We start from the raw sequence: 12,306 nt of genomic DNA on the forward strand, positions 1-12,306 counted from the left end.
GGAAGCCGGAAGCCACTCACTCAAGCCAGGAATATTGCTTTGCTAGGCTATATATATATATTGCTTTGCTTGGCTGACTGCTAGAGCAAGACCTGAGGAAACTCTATTCTCAAAGTGTTTACAGTTGTTCTTAGCTCATTGCCTCTATTTCAGAAACAGACCGATTTTTATTTTACTTTGACAGCTGTTTTGAGTTAAGCTGGACTCAAGTATAGGCCTATTGATGCCCAAAGTAAGAGGTAGATCTAGATTCTAGATCTAGATCTAGTAAATCATTGGAATTAAATTTAAGGCCGGCACTATTTCTCCGAACGTTCGGGAAAATAAAGCTGGGCACTATTTCTCCGAACACTCTGAAATCACACCCTTTCCCGCATATTTCGGATAATAAAAATAAAATATAGATCTATAATTATATTATAGGCCTACCAAAGATTGTTCGTATACAATATGGTTCAATCGGTCCAAAAAATGTCCGTATTTATATATAAAGTATAAAGAAATGCTACAGTTCCAAACAGTTTTTCGCTACAGATATGACGTGTGGCCTATGAAGGGTGCTGCTCTTAAACTTAATGTGTTGCGTTCACTCGTGAGCTGTCTAGATCTAGATCTATGGAGGGTTATTGATAACGACACATAGAGCTAGCATCTGCGTTTGTCGAGGCCGCGACCAATCAATCGTGGCTCGATTTTTTGGTCCCTGAAAAAGTCAAAAAAAAAGAAAAGAAAATGAAACTCTTTACTTTTGAAAGAAAGTTCACTTAGCTTCACTTCGTCTCTTTCTCACTTGTTGTCACCACGTTGATTTGTTGAATACGTTACAGTTACATACGATTTGTATTGCTGTTCCTCTTTTATTTTTCGTTCATTTTTCCCTCTTTGTGGTGTTATATTTTGTTGGTGTGTATTTTTTTTTCTTGTTATTGTTCTGATGTGTTGTTTTTCTATTAATTTTTTTTTGTTGGGGAAAAGGGGGGGGGGGGGGGGTTGTATAGTGTAACGTCATTTAATTTGATGTTCCTACAAAAGGTATTGTGTAACGTCATTTAATTTGATGTTCCTACCTTCATTAGATTCTAAATACATATACCTGTATAGATTTAAATGTGCTATGTTAGAGCGTTCCACCAAAACCAAGTACATGTACTGACACTGGCAGGCCCCCTGTGTGTGGTTCCATAATTTCCGTGCAATATCCTGTACTTTTTTTTAACAAATTACGCACATTTAGGGTTAAAACGGCCAATCTTCTTCGGACAGGTGGACACATGCCCTTATTTGTTAATTGTTGTGGTTGTTTCTGGGCTGTTCTAGTTTTGATTTCATTCTGTTGTGAAACCTTTCTTTTTCACGTTTTTACACTCATCTAAAAATCTCTAGACTAGATCTAACTCTTGAAAATTGAAATAGATCTAAACCCAAAAATTTGCTCCGTTTTTTTTTTTAATGGACGATAACCGTCCACTCAATAGAAAAGACGGTCAGATTTCTCCGTCTCTCGGGTGCCTCAGGCAGTACCCGCCTCGCTAAACCAGTGGGCACACGGCCGGAGGAGAAGCTGAGAACAGATACCACCTTTGATTTGCTCCTTCCCAGACCTCGCAGAATGACGGAATGAAAGTTGGCGCCGAACTCTCGCAAATAGGCAAACAATCACGACCAGAGCGGAAGCCGGAAACCGTTCGGAGAAATAAAGATCGGCACTATTTCTCCGAACGTTCGGAGAAATAGTCACTTCGTAAATTTAATTGTCTCCTGGTTGGGAGTCATTGGCATTCATTAGATCTAGAATCTAGGCTAATTTGTCTCCTGGCTGGGATTAGAGTACGAAGTGTATACAGACCCGGTAACCGGGAACTAAGTCACTAAGTATAATATCTAGATCTACTGACCCGGTTGGGGAACTCTTTTGTGATTTCAGAAAGTTTCAGCGCTCAGACCCGGTAATGTGGGTTTGTGTGTGTGTGTGTGAGAGAGAGAGAGAGAGAGGAGCGCAATTCCAGTAACCACACCGCCAACTTGGATTAATTATAAATTAATACAAAACAAACTGCGTCCCTTGTTCAAAGCATTTTCGTTGATCGCAGACAAGCATGGCCCCAGTTAGCACGAAGTGTCAATGGTATAATTGCTATAAACTGCACCGGCAATTTAAATCCAAATCGACTGCTATTATAATATATCAGCTATCAATTGCTTTTTTTCCAGTCTAATTACCCAAATTGAGCTTGCATTCTACTAGTGAAAGCTAATATGTTGCCTGCGAAAAGTTGTTTAAACACAAAGTGCACCCACAAAATCACAAAAGATGGAATGGGAACTGGTAATCCTCCCCCGGGCCGGCGGGGTGAGAATAAAATAAATAACGGATGCTTCTTTGTACCATAAATTTACCTTTTCTCCTTACTTAAGGAGAGGGGGTTACACCTGAAGGCTTCGCTTAGTAGTTGACCGAATGGTGATCTTATACTTTAGCACGTTAAATTCTTCAATTTAGGACTTCTGAAACGAGCCACCACTATCAGATCTGGATCAATATTCTATGTCATCAAGATTATAATACTCAATGGCTTCCAAAATCATGATGGAAGACTGAAAACCACTGTTATACGATCTGTTCATGACAAAATTATGGTAGTTTGCACATTTTTAGGCCCAGTACAAAGTTTTGAAGGTCTGAGTCAGGGATTAGTAGACTTTTGGAATTTAACGTGCTAAAGTATAAGATCACCAACCGAATTTGACCAATTTTCAGACATATAACAAGCATAGTAAGGAGTCTTAAAGTTAAAATCCGCAATCAAATTTGAGAACAAGGTTTCGTTTCCATGGATATGGCGGCCATATTGGATTTTGTTGACATGTGTTACGTAATGAATACCGCACTTACTGCTCATGGAAATTTTTTTTTTTTTTTTTGCGTGTGTGTTCACAAACATTAGATCTAAAAATTTGGGTGCTTTTTCGGTAGTTCCCACCCCGTTATTCGCCGGTTTTGGCCCCAAGAGTTCGGGGGTTTCGGGGGGCTTGCCCCCCTGACCCAATATATATATGATGGGGGGTTTCAGGGGGGCATGCCCCCGTTTTTTACAATAATTTGATGTTTTGCAGCATCAAACGTATAGATCTCGATGTAGATCTAGGCTCAAATAAGGGGGGTGGGAGCTACAGAAAAAGCACCAAAATTTGTCTGTTGTTTTTTTCCTAGACGAATTAGAAGATTTTTAATGAATTTTTTCCTGAGGTAAAAGTACTCATGTTTGAAAAAAATCCGTGAAAATCCACACTCAAGACTCCACCTACTAAAAACAAAAATTCAACAGACAAAATTTTAGTATTACATCTTCTGCTCATTCTGTTAAAATTTCATGAAGATTGGATGGAAAATGGTTGAGTTATTAAAAAAAGTATAGAAAAAAGTCGTATTTTGAGAAAATGTCCAATAAAGAAAAATAAAATATTGAATTTATGAGGAAATGGTGGTGACAAACATGCCCGGAACGGGAAGAAATGAGAATTTTGGGGGTTCTTATGTGATGAAATAGTTGTTGGAGAGGCTGAGGAAGCTAAAAATGCCTACAACTCAAATTCTATAATTTTGAGCCGAATCGGGACTTTAAGGGTGTAGCCCCCCCCTCCCCCCTTAAAGTTGTACACACACACACACATACTCACACACACACACACACACACACACACACACACACACAAGTGCGTGCGCACACACACGCGCACTAACACACACACATAAAGCGTATGCACACTCAGCCCAAGCAGTCGGCGATGAAATCTAGATCTAGTGATGCTACCGATCGCTCACTTTGTGGCAAAGTGAGCCCGCCACGGTGGTGAGATCTAGTCAACTGGCGAGGGAAGCCCCGGAAGGCAACAAAAATAGATGGCACCATAAACAGTTACAACAGTGGAAAAAAAAATGATTAAAAAACGAGTTACATTCTGGCTATGCCGCTGATAAGTTACAGTGCAAGAACAAAATGTCATGGGCAGAACGTTTTTTTTTTCTGATATTTACATCTAGCCGTACTCTTAATTATAGCCTAATTTTAAGAAGGCTAGATGTCTAAAAAGCAAAAAACGAATTACAAGATCTATGGCAACAGCAACGATAATCAGTAGTTGGCCTACATGAGGAAAAAGTGCCAAGCACTCATGAGTCATTTTCCAACCACATGCGGTAAGTCACCTAGTAGGGCTTGGTGATTTTATCGGCTTGGAAGAGGTCAGGGGTGAGTCCTCGCCTCATGCCCACACCAGGGTTGGGGGTGAGAATAGAATAACAGGTCATGAGCTATTCTCACCAGGGGTGAGATATAGGTGGCCCTTTTCATAATCATGCTCAGTTTTGGGGAGGAATTCTGTAATGAGCGACCGCTAGTATTAGGCCGATACTGCGAAATAGGTGGTGTACAGAGATAGAAGGTTAGGGTTTGGGTTAGGGTTGGGTCTCTTCTTCATTGTGTTTGTTGGGGTGGTTAGCTCATTACAGAAGTCCTTCCCTCCTTCCCTGTTTTAATTTGCAAACAAAGTGCAGAACTTGCAGGGCAGATATTCCGCTTCTCTGTTGTAACTTTTTAAAAATAAAAAAATAAACCAATACAGAGAACCACAAGTTAATGTTTGCTGCATGGCAATTCACCTAACAATAATTGAATTTAAAAATTGCACATATCCACACTCTTAGAACATTTATGCTTTACAACTATTATTACCCAAGGAGGAGACCCTGGAACATAACAGAAACATTCTAGGATTCATGGGAAGCTATAGGCCTACAGATTGCATCATGTACTCAAACACTAAGGGAGAAAAATTGGTGTAAAGTACTTTTCCCAAGTACACAACAGTGTCAGGCCCCTGATGAGATTTGAACCCATGACCTTACAGTTGTGAACGATGCTGTGACATTGTTTAAAATTCTGCACAAAGTTTTTTGTGTACTCTATTACAGGCAAACTGGAAGCTCTCTATGCACCTGCAGACCTTGATTTTATCACGAAAACCCTCTTATTAAGCAAGAAACATGAGCAAGCGGAAAGCTGAAACTGAAAACCCAAATGCAGAGTTCTGTGACTTCCTGATGGGTAAGTTGGTCATGTCAATCTTATGAAAATATGTAAAGCCCAGTTTCAGGGGAAAAAATAATAGAACATGTGTTAAAGAAAAGTGGTCAGACAAAACTATTTTTTAAAAACTGTCGATGATGGGAATAACTCTGGGTAAGGAACAACATCATTCTAGGGCCTACAGGAATTCACATTTTTTAAAGCTTTAAATTCAAAAGTAATAGCAGGGAGGGTACTCAGTGCTTTTTGGAATATTACAACCAGCTGTAATGCATTTATAAGCCTTAGTATCTGCACATGTGTGGCTGTCAAAATGAAAATTGCTGTGTGCAGTGGTTGAATACAGAGATAATTCATCATGTAGATTTTTGTTAAAGAAGAACAAATAATACTTGAAAGAAAACATCAACAGTTTTTGGGAATGTTTTATTAGTTCATTGCCATTGTGTTCTCTTTTTTCTAAAAGTTTACAGTTGTTTTGCTTGTGTAATCTTCATTTTTAGAATTGGCCAACTATGAGAAGAATGTGAGCAGGGCTATGCACAAGTACAATGCGTATCGGAAAGCTGCAGGAGTGTTGGCCAAGCATCCTGTGAGGATTTCTAGTGGAGCTGAAGCAAAGAAGCTGGTGAGAAAGGGGGAACAGAGAATTTTTATTAATTACTTGTGTGTGCTCTGAGAACAATTCATTCTATCTGTACTATTACTATATATTAATTCTTGTTTTAGTTTTTGTTAAAATCAACAAAACATTCTTGTTTTACTGAATTGATGTTTCATTAATTTTTTTCATAGTTTTAATTATTGTATGCTGGAAAATCAAAGTCAGACTTTGCCAGAACCAGGCACTTCCTAAACATGTCACAGAGGTCAAATATTAAAAATTGTTACTTAATTTTAGTTTCAAAGCCATGAATATGTAGGTAATTGGGCAGTGTTGTTTTCATAATCATGTGCAAATACAGCAGCAAAATAAATATTTTGTAAGAATTTTAGATGTTTGATGGTCACTTTGGGATTCTGACGTGCATAAACTATACTGACAGGAAATCTCTACAAGTGATAAAATTTTAACAACACCATCTGTTTAGAGTTGGTATCTCTACTACTTTTTACACCAGTATCAAGTCTTTAAAGGAGAAAAAGAAATTTCCTTTCGATTTTGTGATATTTGATGTAATATGTCATCATAGTTATGAACGTCAGATAGCCTTACCAAAACAGTTCTCTTTTCCAAGTCAAATAAGTCAAGGAGGTTATATGATTGTATTGATCGTGATGTTAAGACATTAATTCTGAATACACTTACTGGACAGAACAAAGAATTTAAATATTTTTCACTGAAAGTATTCTTAAAAGTAAGTGTTCGTGGACATTACATCAAGCTTGCTTTAACAGCCACCTGTCTAAGACAGTCACCTGCACAAATGACCTCTTCCTATTTGTCCCCTTGGTTGTTTTTTTTGGGGGGGGGTTATTTCAATAATGAAATCCAAGGCAACAACCTTTCTAAAAACTATATGGGTGGGCGTCTTGGACAGTTTCAACTTCATATGTTTTTACTGTTACATTATTTTGTTTGGCTTTTGCTTTTCATTATGTAGCACGTAGGCCATGTATTAATTACAGTAACAGTTCATGCTCTTAAAAGTTTTCTATATATTCAAATAGCATGATACTATTTTGCTAGTCTGCTGCTGTCCTGCGTGCTTTCAAATCGTATGAAATCAAACAGCTAGAGAATTCATTTGAATGCACCTCAGTTATTTGAACTGGTTTATGATGATTATTGTGCGTGTATTGTTCCTTGGTATCTTATATTATTGTTGCATTATCATTGTACTGTTCTGTTTTTCTTAAACACCAGGAAACTGCAGTTCATATTGTCCAGATTTGAAATGCAAAGATTTTCTGCAGTGGTCCTGTGTTGAGAAATATTATATTTTTTTTATTTGTTCATTTTTTTTGTTGCTCTTAATTTGGAATGGTTTCTAAACTTTATATTAATTAATTTGTAGTTTGTCATTCTGTTAAGAGTGTTGCATTGCATCCTTCTAAAGAAGACTTTGACCAAAAATTGTCTTCTACAAACATGGCATTCTTTTCTCTTCCCAGGAAGGGGTCGGGGAGAAGATAGCCAAGAAGATTGATGAGTTCCTTAAGACAGGAAAGCTGGAGAAACTTGTAAAAGTAAGTCAAATGAATGGTGCAGTATCATTTATCTTGTTGCCATGGAATCTGTTGTAAACAAATATGAGATGTTGTTATTGTTGTAGTTGTTGCTGTTGTTGTTTTTGTTGAATTGTAACTTTAAATGAGTGAGCTTGATAGCAGCCAGATTTCTCCAGGAATGGATAAGGACAACTGAAACATTTAAATGAAGCAGAGATCCCTGTTATCGCTTGCATTTGATGCAGGAATACTGATTTGGAATAATTTATAGTGAAGATCAATACAGCAAGTCTGATTGTCCAACGTGGGCTTTTTTTTAAGGACAATTGGAGGTTAAAATATATCTGTTATATGAGCCATCGTCAAAGGTAAACGTGAATGGAGGGCCTCTCTATAAATATGACAAACATGATTGGAAAATTGGTACATCTAAAGTCAGGCTTTTTCAGTCAAGAAATTAGCAAATATACAATAACTCGTAGAAAATTCACCCGAGTTCCAGTTCCAGACTTAACAAAATATGTATCATTGATTGCAATAAAGGGGGCGGGAGATGTCATTTGCAGGTTGTCTTCATTAATAATGTCAAACTAATAAGGAACTCAAAGAGTGCTTAAAAAGATGCCTGTAGCGTCAAGAAAAAATGTTTTAGCTTTAATGTGGATTCGCTTTCATGAAGTAGAGAGGATTAAAATACGACTATATTATTATGTGAACATGCACTTCACCTTGTATGTCAAGGTGCATAATTTATTTTTTATCGGGGTGTTGAAAACCTCCCCTTGTTGATTGCATGAATGATAAATCTCTTTGCAATATATTTTTGTTTAAAAACAAAACAACAACAGGTAATCGCATCCATGTTAACTGTATGTCATGCTAGGACAAACATGTTCCTCTGTGTAGTGGTATTGTAAGTTGACATACTTCCTTGTGCAGGTGTTGTGTCTGATTATCTTCTCAACATGATAATGTAAAATAAAAAGTACTCAGAGGAGTATGTATTACAATATATGTATTACAATAAAAGAAGCATTATAATGATAGTCAATTTGAAAATTTAGTACGTTTGTAGTTGAACTTTTAAGAGTGGCTCAATTCTTGAACTTGGGTCATTTTGTTAAGTTTTCAAGGCTCTCAACTCATTTGGCTAGGTCCTATCAGAGACGGATGTTGAATATGGAGGTCCTGCCTCTTAAATAACCTGATAATGTTAATAGGGGTATTAAACCCATACAGTTACTTCACTAGAGTGACTTGTAGGGCTATAATATTATGATATGTGTTAGATATATAATATATAGTGTAGATATTTTTCTTTAGTGATCCTTCTGTTATTTCACTTTGTCTGTAATCAAAAAGAGGTTGGATCAATCTTTTTTCCTTTTCCAGATCAGAGCAGATGACACGAATGTGGCTATTAATGAGCTGACGAAGGTGACGGGTGTTGGGTGAGTGCTGGAAAGTTATGCTATTACATCATCTTTCTTTTATCCTTAACCCTTTGAGCCCAAGCCATCGGTGCACAAGTGTCACGTAAAAGTGCCCGTAAGCCTAGCCAATGGTACACCTGTGAGCGAGGCCCTATCCCCAACCCGGCCCATCTTGGAAAAAATACGCAAGGGAAACAGTGTTTACTACACAGGGCGTTATTGATTATTCTGAAGATCTTTCTGAAGTAGATGCTGGTAATGAGGAGAACTACCTTGAATGGGATACGGAATGTGATTCTGACGATCATATGAGCTCAGGAGCTCAGACAGAGTGGCACGTTAAACTTAGTAAGTCAGGGATCAAAGGGTTACAGGTCTCATTTCAAAGGATTGTTGTCTCTACTGAAAGAACTCATGAATGACAGAAGAAGTTAACATAGGGAATGAGGTGGTGATGGAAAGGTGTGTGGGTGAAGGCATTTGGGAATTTCTGTAAAACATCAAGAAAACCTGATACGTAAATATGAAAGCGTAATTTTTTTGGTGGCATTCATATGAACTTGCTTTCTACCTGCCTGTTGCCATGGTATTATAAGTCTGATAAGCCATTGCTCTCTGCATAATATTTTGTTGGTATTTGACCTGTTTAGCCTGTCATAATTTACTTTTTCATGAATAAAGTCTTGATTCAAATATAGGGTCATAGAAATGTTGGTTTGGGAACTGAACGTGCCTGTAATTTATAACTTTTAATGTAAGATTTGGTGTTTATTGAATTTTTGTATATTTCACAGACCTGCAGCTGCAAAAAAGTTTGTTGATGAAGGAATCATGTCAGTTGAAGGTACGAAGAAAGTTTTGAGACCATATTACTGTCAGTGGTAAACTTGCATTTGTCAGGGGAAAGTCTTAGGAACAAGGGTGCACCTTTTGATGTAATAAATGAGTACAAAAATACAAAGACCAGAAAACTATATATTTGGAAAGCTCTTTGAAAAAGCTGTAATATATGCTGAAAAAATGTATGATTTCGACATTTCTCCCCTAAAATCTTCTGGAAATCTCAGAAACTGCCGAGGACCTGACGAAGCCATTTTCATTGACATGCAGAGTCACGGCCGCCAGCTGTTCTAAGTTAAACAACGGACAATCTTTTGCCTCCTCTGGCTCAAAAAGAGTTCTAATAACTACAGGAGGTCCTTCTTTTTAAAATTAGAGCACTTTTGTTCAGCGTCGGTATTTTCGGAGTTTGTGTAGACAGCTTGAGGAAACAGATTTTATCGGCAGTAACACATCTGGCGGCAAAGAAGTGCTGGTCTCATTGGCACTTGCCAGTAATAGGGTGAGGAAATGTGTGCTCCTGTTACATATTGATGGACTTTGTATTTTCTGAGGGGATAGTTTGTTTTTCCATTGTGTAGTATGTAACTGATGAAGAATATTCTGTAAGGTTTTTTATGTGCTGAAGTAGCTCTAATAGATTCTTCTTTTTTCAGATTTGAGAAAGAACACAGACAAGCTAAATCATCACCAGAAGGTTGGTTTAAAGTGAGTAGTTTTTAAATTTTTAAAATATGTTTCAAGCTGTGTTGCTTTTGGATTTCTCTCTCTCTCTCTCTCTCTCTCTCTCTCTCTCTCTCTCTCTCTCTCTCTCTCTCTCTCTCCTCTCTCTCTCTCTCTCTCCTCTCTCTCTCTCCTCTCTCTCTCTCCTCTCTCTCCTCTCTCTCTCTCTCTCTCTCCTCTCTCTCTCTCTCTCTCTCTCTCTCTCTCTCTCTCTCTCTCTCTCTCTCTCTCTCTCTCTCTCTCTCTCTCTTTCGTCCCACATTCCCTTCCCCCTCTCCCTCCCTCTCTCTCAGCTCAACTGGCATCACACCGAAACATGGAGGGAATGACCTTGATTCAAAATCTTAAAGGGAAGGTTGGATTCTTTTAGATCTTTTCATAATTCTCCACTCCCTCACTTTTTAAATATAGACCTTGAAACCAAAGGTCCGGCAGCTCAGATTTTTACCTTACGGTGTTTCAGCCAACGGTAGACCAGTGGTCTTCCTTAGCAATGTGTATTAGCTGACAATCATCTGGGGAATATATACTGAATGACATCACTTCATAGTTTGGAAATTGCCTTGGGAAAATACTCTGTTCTTTTCAATGTTCCTCTTATAAACAGACATGGTCTTTTTATTTCAGGCACTTCGAAGATTTTGAGGAAAGAATACCCAGAGAAGAAATGGTAAAGCTACAGGTAAGTGCTCTCTTGTAATTCTTATTTTAAAAAGACACTTGTATGCTGCTTGTGTAAAGATTTTTGTGTAAATTGGGTTTCTTACTTTTATGGATATAACTGTCTCTTAGAGGAGGTAAAAAAAGACGAAGTTTTTAAAAGTTTGAGTTTAATGGCTTAAACAACTTCAACCAGTGGCAATGGCACAGGAAAGGGTCTACCCCAGTGCAATTATTGGAGTCATATTTGATCGTTCTTTTAAACTGAGTGGACTAATAATTGTATCTGCAGAGGACAAACACTTACTTTTTTCTCTAAAAGCTGTCGTTGCACTTTGTCTCTGCAGGACCTTGTTCTCGCAGAACTGAAGAAGACAGATGAGGAATACACAGCTGAAGTGTGCGGCAGTTTCAGAAGAGGTGAGCACTGCTATCCTAGTTATGTTATATTAACTTTTTTGTTCAATCTGCTCCAAAAAGAAATTACCAAGTACCTCTTCTCGTTCAGCTGTTAAATGGTCATCCCAGTCTCTAGAGCAAATTCTGCTGCTCACTGCAGGTCCTCCAGGACCCCATGGAGCTTCAGGTCTCTCTGCCTAGTGTTGGGTCAATATTTCTTTTTAAGTGCCTGACCGAGTACCAATCATAGCTTTCTGATGTTTTTTATAATATAATATAATAGTAACTGAAAAAAAGGGGGGGGGGGGGAACAAGCCTTATCACTTCTTACCCTTTTACATAAATCTGTGTATTGTAGAATGGCCATTTTCAGTGGGACTGATTTGACTTGGCAGTTTCTTTTATTTCCCACAGGGGCTTCAACGAGTGGTGATATTGACTTTTTGTTGACCCATCCCAGCTTCACTTCTACATCAAAAGCTATGGTAAGTTGGAAAAGATGCTGTTGCTAGATGTTTTTGCCATTAGAATAAGTGCAAGCCTTATTTGAAATCAGTAGTGTATTATGCTGTCCTCAGAGAAAGCTGCATTTGAAAATAGCAAAAGTTGCATTTGAAAATAGCAAAAGTTGCAAAAAGTTGCAAGAAAAATTAGCAAAAGGTGTAAGAAAAGTTGCAAGACGTGTATAGCTAATAAAATGTCATGGAATAATTGGAATACCTTGTTGGTATGCTCATTGCAATCAGAGTAACCAACATCAGTTTTGTTAGACCAAAACCAAAAGTTAAATGTGATTGTCTATCAGAAAAAAAAGAAAACTGAATGGAGGTTGCATGATGTACAAAACAGTTTGTCCCCTGACACGTGTCAAGTTCTTGAACTCTCGCTGACTTTGGGCAGGTGTGACCAGTGTGGTTTGGGGATGTTCAAATATAATCTTACACCTTTTTGGGGGACTTTTTGCCCTCCCCCCTCCCTTTACACTGTTCTTA

General features: G+C 38.0%; 1 protein-coding gene across 2 annotated transcripts in view; it reads left to right on the forward strand.

The window, feature by feature from the left end:
- The first annotated feature begins 60 nt into the window (after window positions 1-60).
- The window catches only part of LOC101863349 (DNA polymerase beta), a 24,040-nt gene continuing 11,794 nt past the window's right edge, over window positions 61-12,306 (forward strand). Inside the window, exons 1-10 of one of the 2 annotated variants that reach the window (XM_005100240.3) lie at window positions 61-239; window positions 4,973-5,105; window positions 5,591-5,715; window positions 7,203-7,277; window positions 8,652-8,710; window positions 9,487-9,536; window positions 10,189-10,240; window positions 10,883-10,937; window positions 11,263-11,335; window positions 11,729-11,799. In XM_005100240.3, coding sequence (XP_005100297.1) covers window positions 5,045-5,105; window positions 5,591-5,715; window positions 7,203-7,277; window positions 8,652-8,710; window positions 9,487-9,536; window positions 10,189-10,240; window positions 10,883-10,937; window positions 11,263-11,335; window positions 11,729-11,799 — 621 coding nt within the window. In that variant the 5' untranslated portion in view covers window positions 61-239; window positions 4,973-5,044. The remainder of the gene's footprint in view (window positions 240-4,972; window positions 5,106-5,590; window positions 5,716-7,202; window positions 7,278-8,651; window positions 8,711-9,486; window positions 9,537-10,188; window positions 10,241-10,882; window positions 10,938-11,262; window positions 11,336-11,728; window positions 11,800-12,306) is intronic. The other variant, XM_005100239.3, reaches the window with a different exon arrangement.

This window comes from Aplysia californica, unplaced genomic scaffold (genome assembly GCF_000002075.1).
Source record: "Aplysia californica isolate F4 #8 unplaced genomic scaffold, AplCal3.0 scaffold00241, whole genome shotgun sequence".
Taxonomy (NCBI): Eukaryota; Metazoa; Mollusca; class Gastropoda; order Aplysiida; family Aplysiidae; genus Aplysia; species Aplysia californica.